The 15,928-nt window shown below is 45.9% G+C and overlaps 1 protein-coding gene across 1 annotated transcript in view; it reads right to left on the reverse strand.

Moving 5' to 3' along the window:
• LOC120914213 (17-beta-hydroxysteroid dehydrogenase 13-like) overlaps nucleotides 1–15,928 on the reverse strand; it is a 58,135-nt gene that overhangs the window by 15,763 nt on the left and 26,444 nt on the right. Inside the window, exons 3-4 of the mRNA XM_040324804.1 lie at nucleotides 10,837–10,968; nucleotides 80–186 (exon numbers count right to left, since the gene is read on the reverse strand). Coding sequence (XP_040180738.1) covers nucleotides 80–186; nucleotides 10,837–10,968 — 239 coding nt within the window. The remainder of the gene's footprint in view (nucleotides 1–79; nucleotides 187–10,836; nucleotides 10,969–15,928) is intronic.

A 15,928-nucleotide genomic window follows, 5' to 3' on the forward strand; every position in this document is an offset into this window, starting at 1 on the left:
TAATGTCCAGAGCCTAAAGGACCCATAGTTACCATATTTTATTTCTAAAATTCTAAAAACTGGAAGAAAAGTCACTTACCAGTAGTCTACTAAATATGTTATCCCAACATGACCGCAAACAGAAGCCACAGTAGCTATGTGTCCCCGATTTTTTCTCATCATTGCAGGCAAGAAAGATTTGGTAGTCTAGATTTAAAGGTTGATAAATTTAATGATTTCAATAGCTTTTTCTAAAATGTATACAATAAAAAAAAAAAAAAAAAAAAAAAAAACACCTTGACTTAACAGCGCACATAAACATGTTTTTGGAATAATAAAGTCTATCATTTTATTTTACAGAAAACCTATGGCTTTTTATTTTATAAAGATAGATGTGAAAGTGATCAGTCAGTATGCTTTATGTGCTTTCTGCTTAGTAGTGCTGTACAATGGTTGTGTCTAAAGATTAGCTGTAACTGCTGAATCCCAACCTGCCTCAGTGTAGTTCAAAGTGGGAGTAAACTCCCATGTCCCATTTACCTAGTGCCTCTGGATTATTGATTTATTTATAAAGAAGTTTCCTTATGTGTTTCATCTACTCATTTGCTGGGAATTTAAAATGTTTTTACTCAGTAATGGAGATAACATGACATACTGTACATTACTTCCATTGCATATCCACCCCTATTAGAATGTTAAGACATACCTTTTATTAAAATCTTTATTAGAATTGTATATCATTAATATCATAAATATTGTATTGTAATTGTATATCATAAATATTTAATTGTATATCATAAATATTTACAATTCTACCATGCCCATCTATTGTGTGTAACACCCAGCACAATTTAGCATGCCTGTCTAAAATGTATTTTGCTAATTTTTCATATATTCTCTATTCCTATATATCCTCCATTCCTCTATTTTGTTTCTTTACTGTATCTTTTTTCTTTATATATGTAGGGCCCCCTTGTTTTCAGCATGGGCACTACGCTAAAGTTAGTGGGGAATGGGAGAGTTACTTTGCTCCCATTCGTGGTTTGTCTAAATTTGGGACTTCTGTTTATTCCAGAAATGTCCACTGGGTCAGTCTGTGGTCAAGGGTTGCAGTACCACCCCTTGCCAGCAGTTGGCGCCGGAGGGGTTTTGGCAGAGCAAGTTTTCCCCAGCAGCCAATTAGAGGAGTTTTCCCTCGCAGGGCATGCTGGGGGAGAGTATAACTGTGACAGGGGTCATGTGTTAAGAAATCTTAGCGGGGTATATATATATTTTATATATAAAATATATATTTTATATATTTTTTTATTTTACTTTTCAATAGGAGTTCTGTAATTTTCAGGTCGACAGTAAAAAATGTGCTCTGTAAATTTTCTATGCAAGTTTAATTGAACTCGCACAATTTCACTCCCGCTAGTCAGTCCAGATTTCGGTCGCGATTACAGAGACCTCTTTGCAGGTTTCTGGGATGTAATCAGGATGTCAGGGGGCGGAGCTATGAATTTCAAGGCTCTCAAGCCCTTTTCTCAAGCTCTTGTCATCTGGACTTTCCAGGCTGCAAGTTGTAGGATTACATACAAAAAGTGTAATTATTTTTTCCCATGTGAGTTTCTAATTTACTAGTGATTCTCAGTACATTTAAAGTGATTGTAAAGCTTTGCGTTTTTTTTTTAAATAACAAACATGTCATACTTCTCTCCACTGTGCAATTCGTTTTGCACAGACTGGACATGATCCTCCTCTTCTGGGGTCCCCCGGCAGCTCTATCAGCTCTTCCCCGCATTGTACAGTTGCAATAAAAAGTATGTGAATCCTTTTGGAATTATATGGATTTCTGCACAAATTGGTCATAAAATGTGATCTGATCTTCATCTAAGTCACAACAATAGACAATCACAGTCTGCTTAAACTAATAACACACAAAAAATTAAATGTTACCATGTTTTTATTGAATACACCATGTAAACATTCACAGTGCAGGTGGAAAAAGTATATGAACCCCTAGACTAATGACATCTCCAAGAGCTAATTGGACTCCTGTTGGCTGACACCTCACTCTCATCAATGAGATGAGATGGGAGGTGTTGGTTACAGCTGCTCTGCCCTATAAAAAACACACACCAGTTCTGGGTTTGCTTTTCACAAGAAGCATTGCCTGATGCGAATGATGCCTTGCACAAAAGAGCTCTCAGAAGACCTACTGTTAAGAATTGTTGACTTGCATAAAGCTGGAAAGGTTTATAAAAGTATCCCCAAAAGCCTTGCTGTTCATCAGTCCACCGTAAGACAAATTGTCTATAAATGGAGAAAGTTCAGCACTGCTGCTACTCTCTCTAGGATTGGTCGTACTGTAAAGATGACTGCAAGAGCACAGCACAGACTGCTCAATGAGGTGAAGAAGAATCCTAGAGTGTCAGCTAAAGACTTACAAAAGTCTCTGGCATATGCTACCATGCCTGTTAGCGAATCTACGATACGTAAAACACTAAACAAGAATGGATTTCATGGAAGGATACCACAGAGGAAGCCACTGATGTCCAAAAAAAACATTGCTGCACGTTTACAGTTTGCACAAGAGCACCTGGATGTTCCACAGCAGTACTGGCAAAATATTCTGTGGACAGATGAAACCAAAGTTGAGTTGTTTGGAAGAAACACACAACACTATGTGTGGAGAAAAAGAGGCACAGCACACCAACATCAAAACCTCATCCCAACTGTAAAGTATAGCGGTGGGGGCATCATGGTTTGGGGCTGCTTTGCTGCATCAGGGCCTGGACGGATTGCTATTATCAAAGGAAAAATTAATTGCCAGGTTTATCAAGATATTTTGCAGGAGAACTTAAGGCCATCTGTCCACCAGCTGAAGCTCAACAGAAGATGGGTGTTGCAACAGGACAACAACCCAAAGCATAGAAGTAAATCAACAACAGAATGGCTTAAAGAGAATAAAATACGCCTTCAGAGTCCTGACCTCACCCTGATTGAGATGCTGTGGTATGACCTCAAGAAAGCGATTCACACAAGACATCCCAAGAATATTGCTGAACTGAAGCAGTTCTGTAAAGAGGAATGGTCAAGAATTACTCCTGATCGTTGTGCACGTCTGATCTGCAACTACAAGGAACGTTTGGTTGAAGTTATTGCTGCCAAAGGAGGTTCAACCAGTTATTAAATCCAAGGGTTCACATACTTTTTCCACCTGCACTGTGAATGTTTACATGGTGTGTTCAATAAAAACATGGTAACATTTAATTCTTTGTGTGTTTTTAGTTTAAGCAGACTGTGATTGTCTATTGTTGTGACTTTGATAAAGTTGCATAAATTTGATAATTGCAACTGTATAACCCCCTAGGAGAAGCGAGCCAATGGCTGCGCTGCTATCAATCTATGCATTCAAGAGTTGAGAACCCTGGGCAGAGAGGTAGTGCGTCTTCGCCGAGGTATCGAAGGGGGTCTGTGAGTAAAACGGGGAGGCTGGGGGATGGTCACTGTCAGAAATTATTTCACCTTAATGCTTAGGATGCATTAAGGTATAAAAACGCAAGGGTTTACAACCTCTTTAATGCTGCACTTAGTTTGGTGTCCCCTGGTGTGTTCTCTTGGTCCTGCAGTTGTATGCATCCAGTTTTTCTATCCTGGTCTGAGGTTCCCTGTTGTTGTGAGAAAATAGCAGTATTAAACCCAAAAGCAAACATTTCTTCTATTGTAGCTTATGAATTCTTAGATGTGATGGCTGCATAAATTTTCTTTTTTAGGCTTTCCTTTTTCTATTTTCATCTGGTGATCAGCCAGTAAGCCTGTTGTTTTTCAAACGAACAAGCTCTCTACCAGATGTATCAGTTACAGAGATGAGACAAACCATTTAACACTGACAGGGGTGTTTACAATGATCAGCTTTTATTAATCTATGTAAATCCTTTATCCCAAAAGAAAAAAAAATCTTTGTTGTAACTGATTGGCTTTAGTGTAGTTAAATCTGCTAGTAAAGTTAACACTCCACTTCCCCCAGACTGACAATGCATCCAGACTGGGGCACTCTAATACATGGAGGTGTGTTACTGGCCAAATCAGATGCAAACAGGGGGGGAAACCTAAAAGAACAAAACTAATGCAGCCACCACATCTAAGGATTGGTAAACTGCAATATATAAAATTTTGGGGTTTAATGCCACATTACGAAAACAAAAAACGCCAAGAAGCATAAAGTACAGAGGCCCAGATTGTCAAAAAATGACCAGTTACACTTACCGGTAGCTGTATTTCTGGTAAGTCTTACAGGACGGCACCCTGAGAGATGACTGGCTTCTCCTGACAGGAAACACAATCAAAAAGAGGTTAAAAACCCCGCCCCTTCCCGTGCTCCTCAGTTTGAGATAAAGTATGAACCCACCAGTGCACGGAAAAAACACCACAAAAAATATAATACAAACCAATGATGTATCACAAGGGTGGGAAGTAGGCCTGCCGTCCTGTAAGACTTACCAGAAATACAGCTACCGGTAAGTGTAACTGGTCATTTCTCTAGTCGTCTTCCAGGACGGCACCCTGAGAGAGAAGCAAGTAGCTTCAGGCCTACCTTAGGGCGGGACCACTGCTTGCAGGACCTTTCTCCCGAAAACCAAGTCCTGAGGTGACAGTAGGTCAACTCTATAATGTTTCAGGAACGTGTTCTGACTTGACCACGTCGCTGCTCTGCAAATCTGCTCCACCGAAGCTCCGGCCCTTTCTGCCCAGGAGGTTGCTAGTGATCGTGTGGAGTGTGCTTTAACATTAGGAGCTACCTTACCGGCTTGTACATAAGCTAAGGAAATTGTCTGCCTAATCCATCTTGAAATAGAGGCTCTGGACGCTTGAAGGCCTCTTTGCTGACCCGAAAAACAAATTAATAGATGAGTAGAACGTCTAAAGACTGTAACTCTTTCTAAGTAAGCTAATAGACATCGTCTAACATCCAGACAATGAAAGGAAGCTTCTCTTTCATTCTGGGGATTTGAACAAAAAGAAGGGAGGATTACCTCCTGTGACCTATGAAACTTTGTCACTACTTTAGGAAGGTAAAGGGGGTCCTGACTTAGAACGACCCTGTCCTCAAATAAGCGAAAAAATGGCTCTTTAATGGAAAGCGCCTGCATATCACCTATCCTCTTGGCCGTCGTGATTGCCAAGAGGAAGGCGAATTTAAAGGTGAGTAACCTGATGGGGATAGTGTCAATTGGCTCAAACGGAGCCTTGGTAAGTTGGTTTAACACTAACGAAAGATCCCAGGGTGGAACCCTAGAGATCTGAACTGGGGACAACCTGTCTCTGGCTATAAGAAACCTCTTAACCAGGGGGTCCAGGGATAAACGTCTATCCAAAAAATATGACAAGGCTGCTACCTGAACCCTTAGTGTTCTTGTGGCTAACCCCTTGTCTACTCCATCTTGGAGAAACTCCAAGATGACCGAGGTCTCCTGCTGGGAAACCTGTCTCTCTGAGCACCAGCGAGAGAAGATACCCCAGGTCTTAGCATATATACGCCTGGTGACTATCTTCCTACTGGCTAGGAGTGTGTCGATAACTCTCTCGGAGCAGCCCTTCTCCCTCAGGCTCCGCCTCTCAAGCACCAGGCCGTCAGCTTGAAGAAGTTGGGCTCTGGGTGATAAATCGGACCCTGACGAAGAAGGTCCGCCCGGACAGGGAGAAGTAGGGGAGGCGACACTGACCCTCGCTCTAGAGCGGGAAACCAGGCCCTCTTGGGCCACCAGGGTGTGACGAGAATGAACTTCCCTACTGCTAGATTTATCTTCTGCAGGACTCTCGGAATCAGGCTCAAAGGAGGGAAGGCATAGGCTAGCTGAAACCTCCATATCTGTGCCAATGCATCCACCCCCTCCGAGCCGCTTTCTCGGGAGAGAAGAACCTCTTCACCTTCCGGGTTTGCCCTGCGGGCGAAGAGATCTATCTCTGGGCTGCCAAAGTGCTGGCATATTAGACTGAAAATCTCTGCATTTAGTTCCCATTCCCCCTGGAGAATGGGATGGCGACTTAAATAGTCTGCCTCCAGATTGAGGGTCCCTTTCAGGTGTACCGCCGAGAGCGAGAACACTCTCTGCTCGGCCCAGCCCAGGATCTCTAGGGACAAGTCTAGAAGGGTGCGAGATCTGGTGCCCCCCTGATGGTTGAGGAAGGCCACCGCGGTCGCATTGTCGGAAACGATTTGGACCTCTTGGTCCAAAACTCTGTCCTCGAATGCCTTCAGAGCCTCTCCGACCGCTAATAGCTCGCGGTAATTTGAAGAGGCCCCCTTCTGTCGTTGTCCCCAGGTACCCTGGGCACGGAGATCGTCCAGATGTGCGCCCCACCCCCATGAGCTGGCGTCCGTGGTGATCCTGACCGGATTGGTCTGGCCCCACGACAGACCTTGCTGTAGGTTCTGTGGGATGAGCCACCAGCCCAGAGAGAGCTTCACTGGTTCTGGGAGACTGACGCTGAGCTCTAGGGATTCCCTTCTTCCGTCCCAGGAGGAAAGAAGGAAAAATTGGAGGGGTCTGGAGTGGAGCTGAGCCCACGGGACTGCTGGAATACAGGAAGTCATTAGGCCTAGAACTCTCATGATGTCCCTGAAGGAGGACTCTGCTCCTTCTAACGTTGATCTGACCACTGACATGAGACCCCGGATCTTGTCGTTGGGTAAAAAAGAGCTTCCTCTCCAAGGAATCTATCAGAAACCCTAGAGTTTTTTCTGCTCTGGAAGGAGTGAGGATTTCTCCTTGTTGATGATCCAACCCAAGGACTCGAGGGTAGTCATCACAGTGGCTAGATCCGAAAGAAGGAGATCTCGACTTTGATTGTATAGTATCAAGTCGTCGAGATAGGGAACTATCGCTATCCCTTGTAGGTGCAGGAAAGCGATCGCCTCCGCCTTGGTAAAGACCCTTGGACTGGAGGCCAGTCCGAAAGGAAGGGCAGCAAATTGCCAATGCTGTACTCCCTGGGCGGAGGCGATCGCAAAACCTGAGGAACCTCTGATGACCCAAGAAGATTGGGACATGGAGGTACGCGTCTCTTAAATCGATGGTGACCATGAATACCTCTCTTAGTAGGAGCCTCCTGAGGCTGTAAATACTCTCCATTCGAAACCTCTTGTGGAGGAGGGAGGTATTCAGGGGTTTCAGATTGATAATCAATCGAAATTTGCCTGAAGGCTTGGGGACCACAAAGATGTGGGAGTACACTCCCAACCCTCTCTGGTACACAGGGACTGGAACTATGACCCCCTGTTGTGCCAGTTCTGCGACATTTTGCAGAAGGCCTGCTGACTTGAGAGGGTCCTTGGGTAAGTGAGTCAAAATAAAGTTTGGAGGGGGAAGCTGACGGAACTCTAGTTTGTACCCCTCGCTTACGATCTGGAGAATATGGGGACTTTGAGTAATACTCTCCCACCTGGGAAGGAACTGGGAGAGTCTTCCCCCGACCTTCCCGTCATTTGGAGTCCTTATCGCTGGGTTTGGGATTGGAAAAAAGGATACCTCCTTTTTGTTTTTCCTTCCCAGCACCCCAACGTCTGTTGTAAGGGGGCTTTTTCTCCGAGGAATGGTTCTTACCTCCAAACCCCCCCTGGGGGCCTCGAAAAAACTTTTTCTTGTTTTGTCTAGGCTTAGTAGGAAAACGCACCCCTTTTTCTGAGGACCTAGTCAGGGCCTGATCCAGGCCTGTACCGAAGAGAAGGGAGCCCTCGAAGGGAAGACCACAAAGGCGGTTCTTAGACGCAAGGTCCCCATTCCACATCTTGACCCACACTGCTCTTCTGGCAGAGTTGAGGAGGGCTCCAGTCTTTGCGGTAGAACGTACCGTCTCTACTGAGGTGTCTGCTAAATAAGCTACTGCGCTCCCTATGAGCTGAAGGGATTCTAGAATCTCCTTAGAGTCTGAACCCTGGGACACATGTTCCATCAACTTGGAGATCCAAGAATTAGCTTTCCTAGCAATACAGGCCGAAGCTAAGGCGGGGCTCAAGGCAGCCGCATTAGCTTCCCAGGCCCTACGCAAGGAGGTCTCTGCCCGCCGATCCATAGGATCCTTCAAGTTGCCTGTGTCCTCAAAGGAGAGGTCCGACTGTTTGGAAACTTGCGCGAGGGGAGCATCTAATCTAGGTATTTTAAAAAATTTTGATTCCTCCTCCTCCTTAAAGGGGCAACGTCGTTTCCAGGTCTTGTATCTTAAAAGCTTTTTCTCTGGTTCTGCCCACTCCCTGAGGATGATATCCTTAAGGGACTGGTGTACCGGAATAGCTTTGGCCTGAGGTTTAGACAGGCCTTGGTATAACCTATCCTGTGTGGAAATTTCTTCCGCAGGCTGTGGAATCTCCTCGGAGGCGTACACTGCCTCAAGGAGACCTTCCATGTCATCGGCAGCAAAGACATATCTGCCTGCCCTAGTATCCTCATTTTCTTCCTCCGCCTGACCAACAGAACCTTCCTCCTGAGGGGTAATCTCTGAATCTTCAGAGTCAGATACTAAGGAACCAAGGGATTCATGGCGGACTCTAAAAATCTGTGAAGAGGAACTTTCTTGAGAAGAGGGCCCTGCAATGGGGGTTTCAGGCTCTCTGCTCTTTAAAGACACATGAAATTCTTTGAGAGTAGAGAGCATCTCAGACTGGACCTCAAGAAATCCTTTCAGAATTTCAGAGGTCTCCTTCCCTGCTAATTTAACAATACATTTAGCACAAAAAGGTTTGGAATAATCTGAAGGTAACTTGCAACTACAATAGCCACATTTTTTGGAGCGACTAGTGTCCTTAGCTGAACGACTAGCACCCCCCTGGGCAACAAAATCCTCTCCTAGAAAGGAAAAGGATACACAGGCATGTATGTAAATACTAGGGAACAACTACTGGGTCCAAGCCCACCATACCTGTATCCAGGAAGACTCACCCCCTGTGGTCTCCTCCGCAGCCGGGGCCGTAGACGACCGGACCTCTCGCTCCATCGCGTGAGGATGAAGGCGCCGCTCTCTCTCGGCTGCTGCTGCCCTTTCGTGTGTCTCCGGTGCAGTGGGAAGCCGAGACTGGCGTGTTGGAGCTGCAGCGCGCCATCTTTGCTGAGCCGACCCGGAAGTGACACGCGCCGCGCGTGTGACGTCATTGCCCTGCGCCGCCGGCTCTGAGAGACGCCGGTTTTGGTGCCAAATTCGAAAACGGCAATGAACGCCAATGCATCCACCTCCAGGGAATCCAGGACGACCCAGTCGCAGCCCCAGACCGCACAGAAGGCCCCCACCACCGGAGAGAGCCTGACCCACAGACCTCCAAGGTAAGGGGAAAGCTCAGAGAGAGAGAGTGGATCAGCCCCTGGAGCTCCAGAATAGCCACCTATCCCCAGGAGACTCCAGCACTCAGGGGGGTTCTTCAACCCACATAGTGAGGCCCCCCTGAGCAAGAAGGGACCCCCTAGGAATGGAAATCTTCGCTAAACCCAAAGGCTACCCAGTGCCTGCGGTTCAGTTCCCAGGGGGGGACCACCAGCCCCAGGCCTTAGGTCAGAAAAAAATAAACGTTTCGCTGTGGGGAAACACAATCAAGAACTGAGGAGCACGGGAAGGGGCTGGGTTTTTAACCTCTTTTTGATTGTGTTTCCTGTCAGGAGAAGCCAGTCATCTCTCAGGGTGCCGTCCTGGAAGACGACTAGAGAAAGCGACTATCTTTAGGCGGGCGTAGCGTATCTCAGATACACTACGCCGCCGTAAACTTAGAGCGGTAGGTCCCGTATTCAGAAACATCTTCCGCTCTAAGTTACTGCGGCGTAGTGTATCTGATACGGTGTAAGCCAGCCTAATTCAAACTAGGCTGGTAGGGGGCGTGTTGTATGTAAATGTTTTGTGACCCCACGTAAATGACACTTTTATCGAACGGCGCATGCGCGCGCATGCTCGGTATCACGTAGAATTTTCAAATAAAATTACGCCCCGCTCAATGCCTAGTCGACGTGAACGTAACTTACGTCCAGCCCCATTCACGGACGACTTACGCAAATGACGTAAAACACAACGCTGTTCCGACGTTTCCGACGTCCAAATCCTAACATGACTTACCCCTGCTTTATGAGGGGTAACTTTACGCCGGCGTATGTCTTACGTAAACGACGTATCTTGATACGCCGGGCGCACGTACGTTCGTGAATCGGCGTATCTAGTTCATTAGCATATTCGACGAGGAAATCTACGGAAGCGCCATCTAGCGGCCAGAGTAAATATGCACCCTAAGATACGACGGTGTAAGAGACTTACGCCGCTCGTATCTTAGCCGAATGTATGCGTAACTGATTCTAAGAATCAGCCGCATAGATACGACGGCGTACATGGCGCTATGCCGTCGTAATTCCTTTGAGAATCTGGGCCAGAGACTTTAACTACCTTCTGCTTTGCATGAATGCCAGGCCATTCTGACAGATACCCAGAAGTGTTGCCCCTCTTCAAACCCCTGTTGGCTAATTGTTATAGTAGGTTGCCCCACTGGCCAATAGAAATGTGCAGGAGGCAGGAAATGGTAGGCAAGATCTGCCAAACCCTGGCAGTGCCAGGGATATTTCAATCAGAGCAGCCTGCCATTTGGGTAAAGCAGTAGATAATACAAATTGCTAAGGCTTTTTGGGTCAATGCACCTTATATGTGTCATCATTTTATTGTTTTCCTAAAGTGACATTAAGGTTAACTTTTACAACCTTAACACACGCATATGGGAAAGTCACCTTTCTTTTGAAGGTTTGAGGATTTTTCATAATCAGAAATTTTAGAATGTCCTATTAATACTGTTCAGTTATCACAAAAACATCAAAAGGTAGGTTGGATTTTGTTTAACTGTATCATACGCACCCAAAAATGAGCAAGGATGTTGACTTCAAATGTCTTCTCAATTTGGTCATCTTTTAAGTTCAGAAACTCCACACCAAACACCACTCCAGCATTATTTATCAAGATATCCACATCTCCGACTTGTGACTTGACCTTTGTAAGACACAGAAATGAATTTGATCATATATATATATATATATATATATATATATATATATATATATATATATATATATATATATAGAGAGAGATATAGAGATATATACACACACACACACAGTATCTCACAAAAGTGAGTACACCCCTTAAATTTTTGTAAATATTTTATTATATCTTTTCATGTGACAACGCTGAAGAAATTACACTTTGCTACAATGTAAAGTAGTGAGTTTACAGTTTAGTGTAAGGCTGCATTCACACCTAGGCGTAGGCGAGTTGCGGCGTTTTCTACCACGATTTGCCGCGACAAATTGCATCGTTTTTTGCCGCGACAAAACACACTGTTTTTTACCGCGATTTTCGCTGGAGGGGTGATTACACATTGTGTAATATGGCTGAACGCTGAAGACGCCTGAAAAAAAGGGTCAGGGACTTGTTTTGAGCTTCAGGCGTTTCGGCGTTCGGCGTGGAGATGTGAACCATCTCCATAGCCGACAATGTTAAATCACCCCTCCAGCGTATTGCAGGCTGCAATAGCGGCGGGCGTCGGGCGTGAAAACGCCTAGGTGTGAATGCAGCCTAAATTTGCACGTGCAGCCCATCCCCTGGCTCTTTATTATCAGGAAATATATTGGGGACAGTGAAAGGAGGAGAGGATCAGGGGAGACAGGATCAAACAGCCAATTTACACAATGCAGTGGAATAACCCCTTAGGTTCCACAGTAAGTATAACAAGTATGGGTTACTGCATACAGTATCTCACAAAAGTTAGTACACCCCTCACATTTTTGTTAAAATTTTATTATATTTTTTCATGTGATAACACTGAAATAATGACACTTTGTAGAGTCAGTGGCCCAGATTCAGGTAGATTTGCCCATTAATTACACCTGTGCAGCTCAGCTGAATTTCTCTGCGCCGGGGCAATTTGTCAAGATTGCCACCTGATTCAGGATGCCTTTTGTGTGGTAATTTGCTCCTGTGTAAGGCAAAATTGAGGGCGCAAGCCAGCGCAAGTGAAAGTGGGTGTGCCCCTATGCAAATGATGGTCTGTCCGCTCAGCAGTGGCTTGCGCCCGGCGCACGCATGCGCAGTTCGACCGCTCCCGTGTGCGCATGCGTGCAACTGCGCCTGTCCTACTTTCTGGGCAAATCCTGCCCACCTGCTTGCACTGAGCAAATAAATAGGGGCAGACCTGCGCAGGTCCTGTGCAAAATTACATCCTTCTTTTTCCACCCCCCCCCCCCTGAGCAAGGTAATTTTGTCCTTTATTGGAGATGGCACCTCCTCAGAGGGAAAAAAAGAGGAAAGCAAACTTTAACTCCGCTGAGATGGAGGTAATGCTGGCGGCACTTACTCGCCATACTACTGTGCTGTATGGTGCTCAGCGGAAGCACACCACCGTAGCCCAAAGGAGGGCTATCTATGATGCCATTACTTTGGACATAAATGCCCTGGGCAATGAGGAGAGGACCTGGGAGAATATTCAAAAAAAGATGAACGATATGCGGCGTAGGGTCCGGGATAAGCTGGTGATTATCCGGAAACATACCAGGGGCACGGGAGGAGGACCAGCCTGCCAAATACGTTTAAATCCGGAGGAGGAGATCATATCTCAAAGTTTTGCCCTGGAGCAGGTGGAGGGAGTCCCAGGCTATGACTCCACTGTTGGGGACTTGGGGACTGGTAAGTGTGTTTTTTCTCATGGAATAAAGGGGGGGGGTTCAAATATGGGACTTTAAATGAGGTGGTTAGTAAACCACCTCCATCCCTGATTGTATAATAAAAAAGAAAGAGAGAGCGGGACTTTAAATGAAGCATGTGCAGGGATCAAATTACAATGGATAGGGGGAAAATAATAAATCTGGAATAAGTTATTAATTTCAAGACTTTCAAATAATGCACCGTCCATGACTATATTGCATTATTAAAGAAATTTGGTAAACATATATATATATATATACTTGACAGAAAAAGCTGGGGTATTTAATATAGAAAAAAGGGGGGGGGGTTTATTTGGGGCTATAAAATAGATGACAAACTAAAATACAGGTGAAGCAATAAACATTTCTAACCAGGTTCCTCCTTACCATCCAATCAGCAAGCCAAGTTCAACGGTCTAACTATACATATTAAAAGCAGAGGATTGGTCGCACACATTTGCAAATATATGTTTTAAGCTGCAGAGCCATCGCCAAGGCTCCCTGCGATTCTGCAGTCCTAACTACACATTTTTTAAGTCTCCTCAATGGAGGCATGTACAAACTGATGGGTAGATGAAGGACAGGTGATTGGGGGGTGTGTCCCCACCTGCACCTATGCCTGGTAAGAAATGAAAAAAAAACACAAAAAAGAACTGCAGCAATAGATAAAATCAATGCAGACACCTGATTTAAACAATCGAGTCCCACAACTCACATGCTTCCATCCCTCATCATTTTGGAATAAAGGGGGGGGGGGTTCAAATATGGGACTTTAAATGAGGTGGTTAGTAAACCACCTCCATCCCTGGTTGTATAATAAAAAAGAAAGAGAGAGCGGGACTTTAAATGAAGCATGTGCAGGGATCAAATTACAATGGATAGGGGGAAAATAATAAATCTGGAATAAGTTATTAATTTCAAGACTTTCAAATAATGCACCGTCCATGACTATTTTGCATTATTAAAGAAATTCTTATTGCATTCTTTATTAATGCAATATAGTCATGGACGGTGCATTATTTGAAAGTCTTGAAATTAATAACTTATTCCAGATTTATTATTTTCCCCCTATCCATTGTAATTTGATCCCTGCACATGCTTCATTTAAAGTCCCGCTCTCTCTTTCTTTTGTGTTTTTTCTCATATTTGCTGTGTATCATGGGAGGGGGTAGAAGTGAACATATGAGGGGGTAGACGGGAACATGTAACAAGTGTGTTTTATCTCATATTTGCTGTGTATCATGGGAGGGGGTAGAAGTGAACATATGAGGGGGTAGAAGGGAACATGTAACAAGTGTATTTTTTCTCATATTTGCTGTGTATCATGGGAGGGGGTAGAAGTGAACATATGAGGGGGTAGAAGGGAACATGTAACAAGTGTGTTTTATCTCATATTTGCTGTGTATCATGGGAGGGGGTAGAAGTGAACATATGAGGGGGTAGAAGGGAACATGTAACAAGTGTATTTTTTCTCATATTTGCTGTGTATCATGGGAGGGGGTAGAAGTGAACATATGAGGGGGTAGAAGGGAACATGTAACAAGTGTGTTTTATCTCATATTTGCTGTGTATCATGGGAGGGGGTAGAAGGGAACATGTAACAAGTGTATTTTTTCTCATATTTGCTGTGTATCATGGGAGGGGGTAGAAGGGAACATGTGACAAGTGTGTGGCTCCAGCAACATGTGTTTTTTTGTGTCATCCACAGATGTTGAGGATGAAGCTGGGCCGTTGTCGGCTGCAGGGCGACCCACGCCATCCCCACATCATCAGGTGGTACAGTCAACCCCCATGGAGATACTGGCCATGTTGGTGGAGGAGGAGAGTGAACATAGGCCAACTATGGAGGAGGAAGTGGAGGAGTCCATTATCCTCCACCTGGAGGACTCTGTCTTCCTCCAGGAGGATCCCACCATCCCTGACCTCCCCACCACCCCCCCCGACCATCACGTCATCCCCCTCCAGGGCAAGCCCCTCCAGTGTCCCTCCCTCCAGTGTCCCTACCACCAGTGTCCCTCCCTCCAGTGTCCCTACCACCAGTGTCCCTCCCTCCAATGTCCCTCCCTCCAGTGTGACCCCCTCCCCTACGTCTCCCTCAGTACGGGCCCCAGCCTCTCCTCCCAGGAAGGCTCTTTGCAAAATGAGGGGTGTACCCTCCAGCCTCCGAGAGGGGCTGCATGAGGAACAGACCCGGCAGACCCGCCATATAGGGGCCATGGTGGTTGATTTGAGGCGGGTGGCGGACAGCCTGGCATCCTCCTCCTCCTCTGTGCAGCAGGCCCTCACCCTGCATGCTGACCGGGGGAAAAGAGATACAGAGAGCCTGGAGGAAGTCGGTGCGAACTGTGGAGCCATGGTCAACTGCATGGTTGAGCAGCAGGACGCCACCGCTTTGCTCACAGCGGAGGTGAGCAGGTTGGCAGGTGCGGTGGAGGCCAACACTGCTGCTGTGCAGGAGGAGGGGAGACTTACCCGGCGGCACCAGAGGAACAATACCACCCGGCAGCTGCGGATGTTGGCACAAACCAACAGCGTGCTCACCCGCCTGGCCAACGCCATGGAGGGCAGACAGGCACCACCTGCCAGGAGTGAGGAAGTAGGGGATGCTGCTCCTCCCCCCCTCCATCCCCACCCCATGCTCCATCCCCACCACAGGCTCAACCACGCCGACTGAGGAGCCAGAGCCGGGGCACCCTTGGCACGAGGATGTCTAAAAAAAAAGACATATCCCTTGGTGCTCAGATAAGGAGCTTTTTCTATTTATTTTGATTATGCTCATATGATTTATTTTTTGAATATTTGTTGTTTGCTCAGATTATGAGCTTTTATATTTTGAGTTAATGCTCAGATTATGAGCTTTTATATTTTTATTTAATGCTCAAAGTTGGAGTTTTTATTTAATTTGTAGTCCCTACACACGGTGAGGAGTGTATACTACAGTGTGACTGGTGTGTGAATGGGGGGGGGTGTCACTCCTGCTGGAAAAGGGGTGTCACCCTCTGCCATGTGAAAGGTGTATGAATGGACAGCAACATAATTGGAGCCTTGATGCGGCGTTGCTGCTCCCTAATACCATGCGGTATCCTTGGGTCTAATCCAATTTTGGGTGCATGTGGGGTGTGTGTGCTAGGGACCACAGTGGTGTGCACGCGTGCATTCTACTTGTGACATGATTAATGTGTGTGTTTAACGTGCAAAGAGACGTTCCACGAGACCACTCCTGACTGCTCTTCCCTCAGTAGACCGGGTAG

Source organism: Rana temporaria, chromosome 1 (assembly GCF_905171775.1).
Source record: "Rana temporaria chromosome 1, aRanTem1.1, whole genome shotgun sequence".
In the NCBI taxonomy this organism is placed as follows: domain Eukaryota; kingdom Metazoa; phylum Chordata; class Amphibia; order Anura; family Ranidae; genus Rana; species Rana temporaria.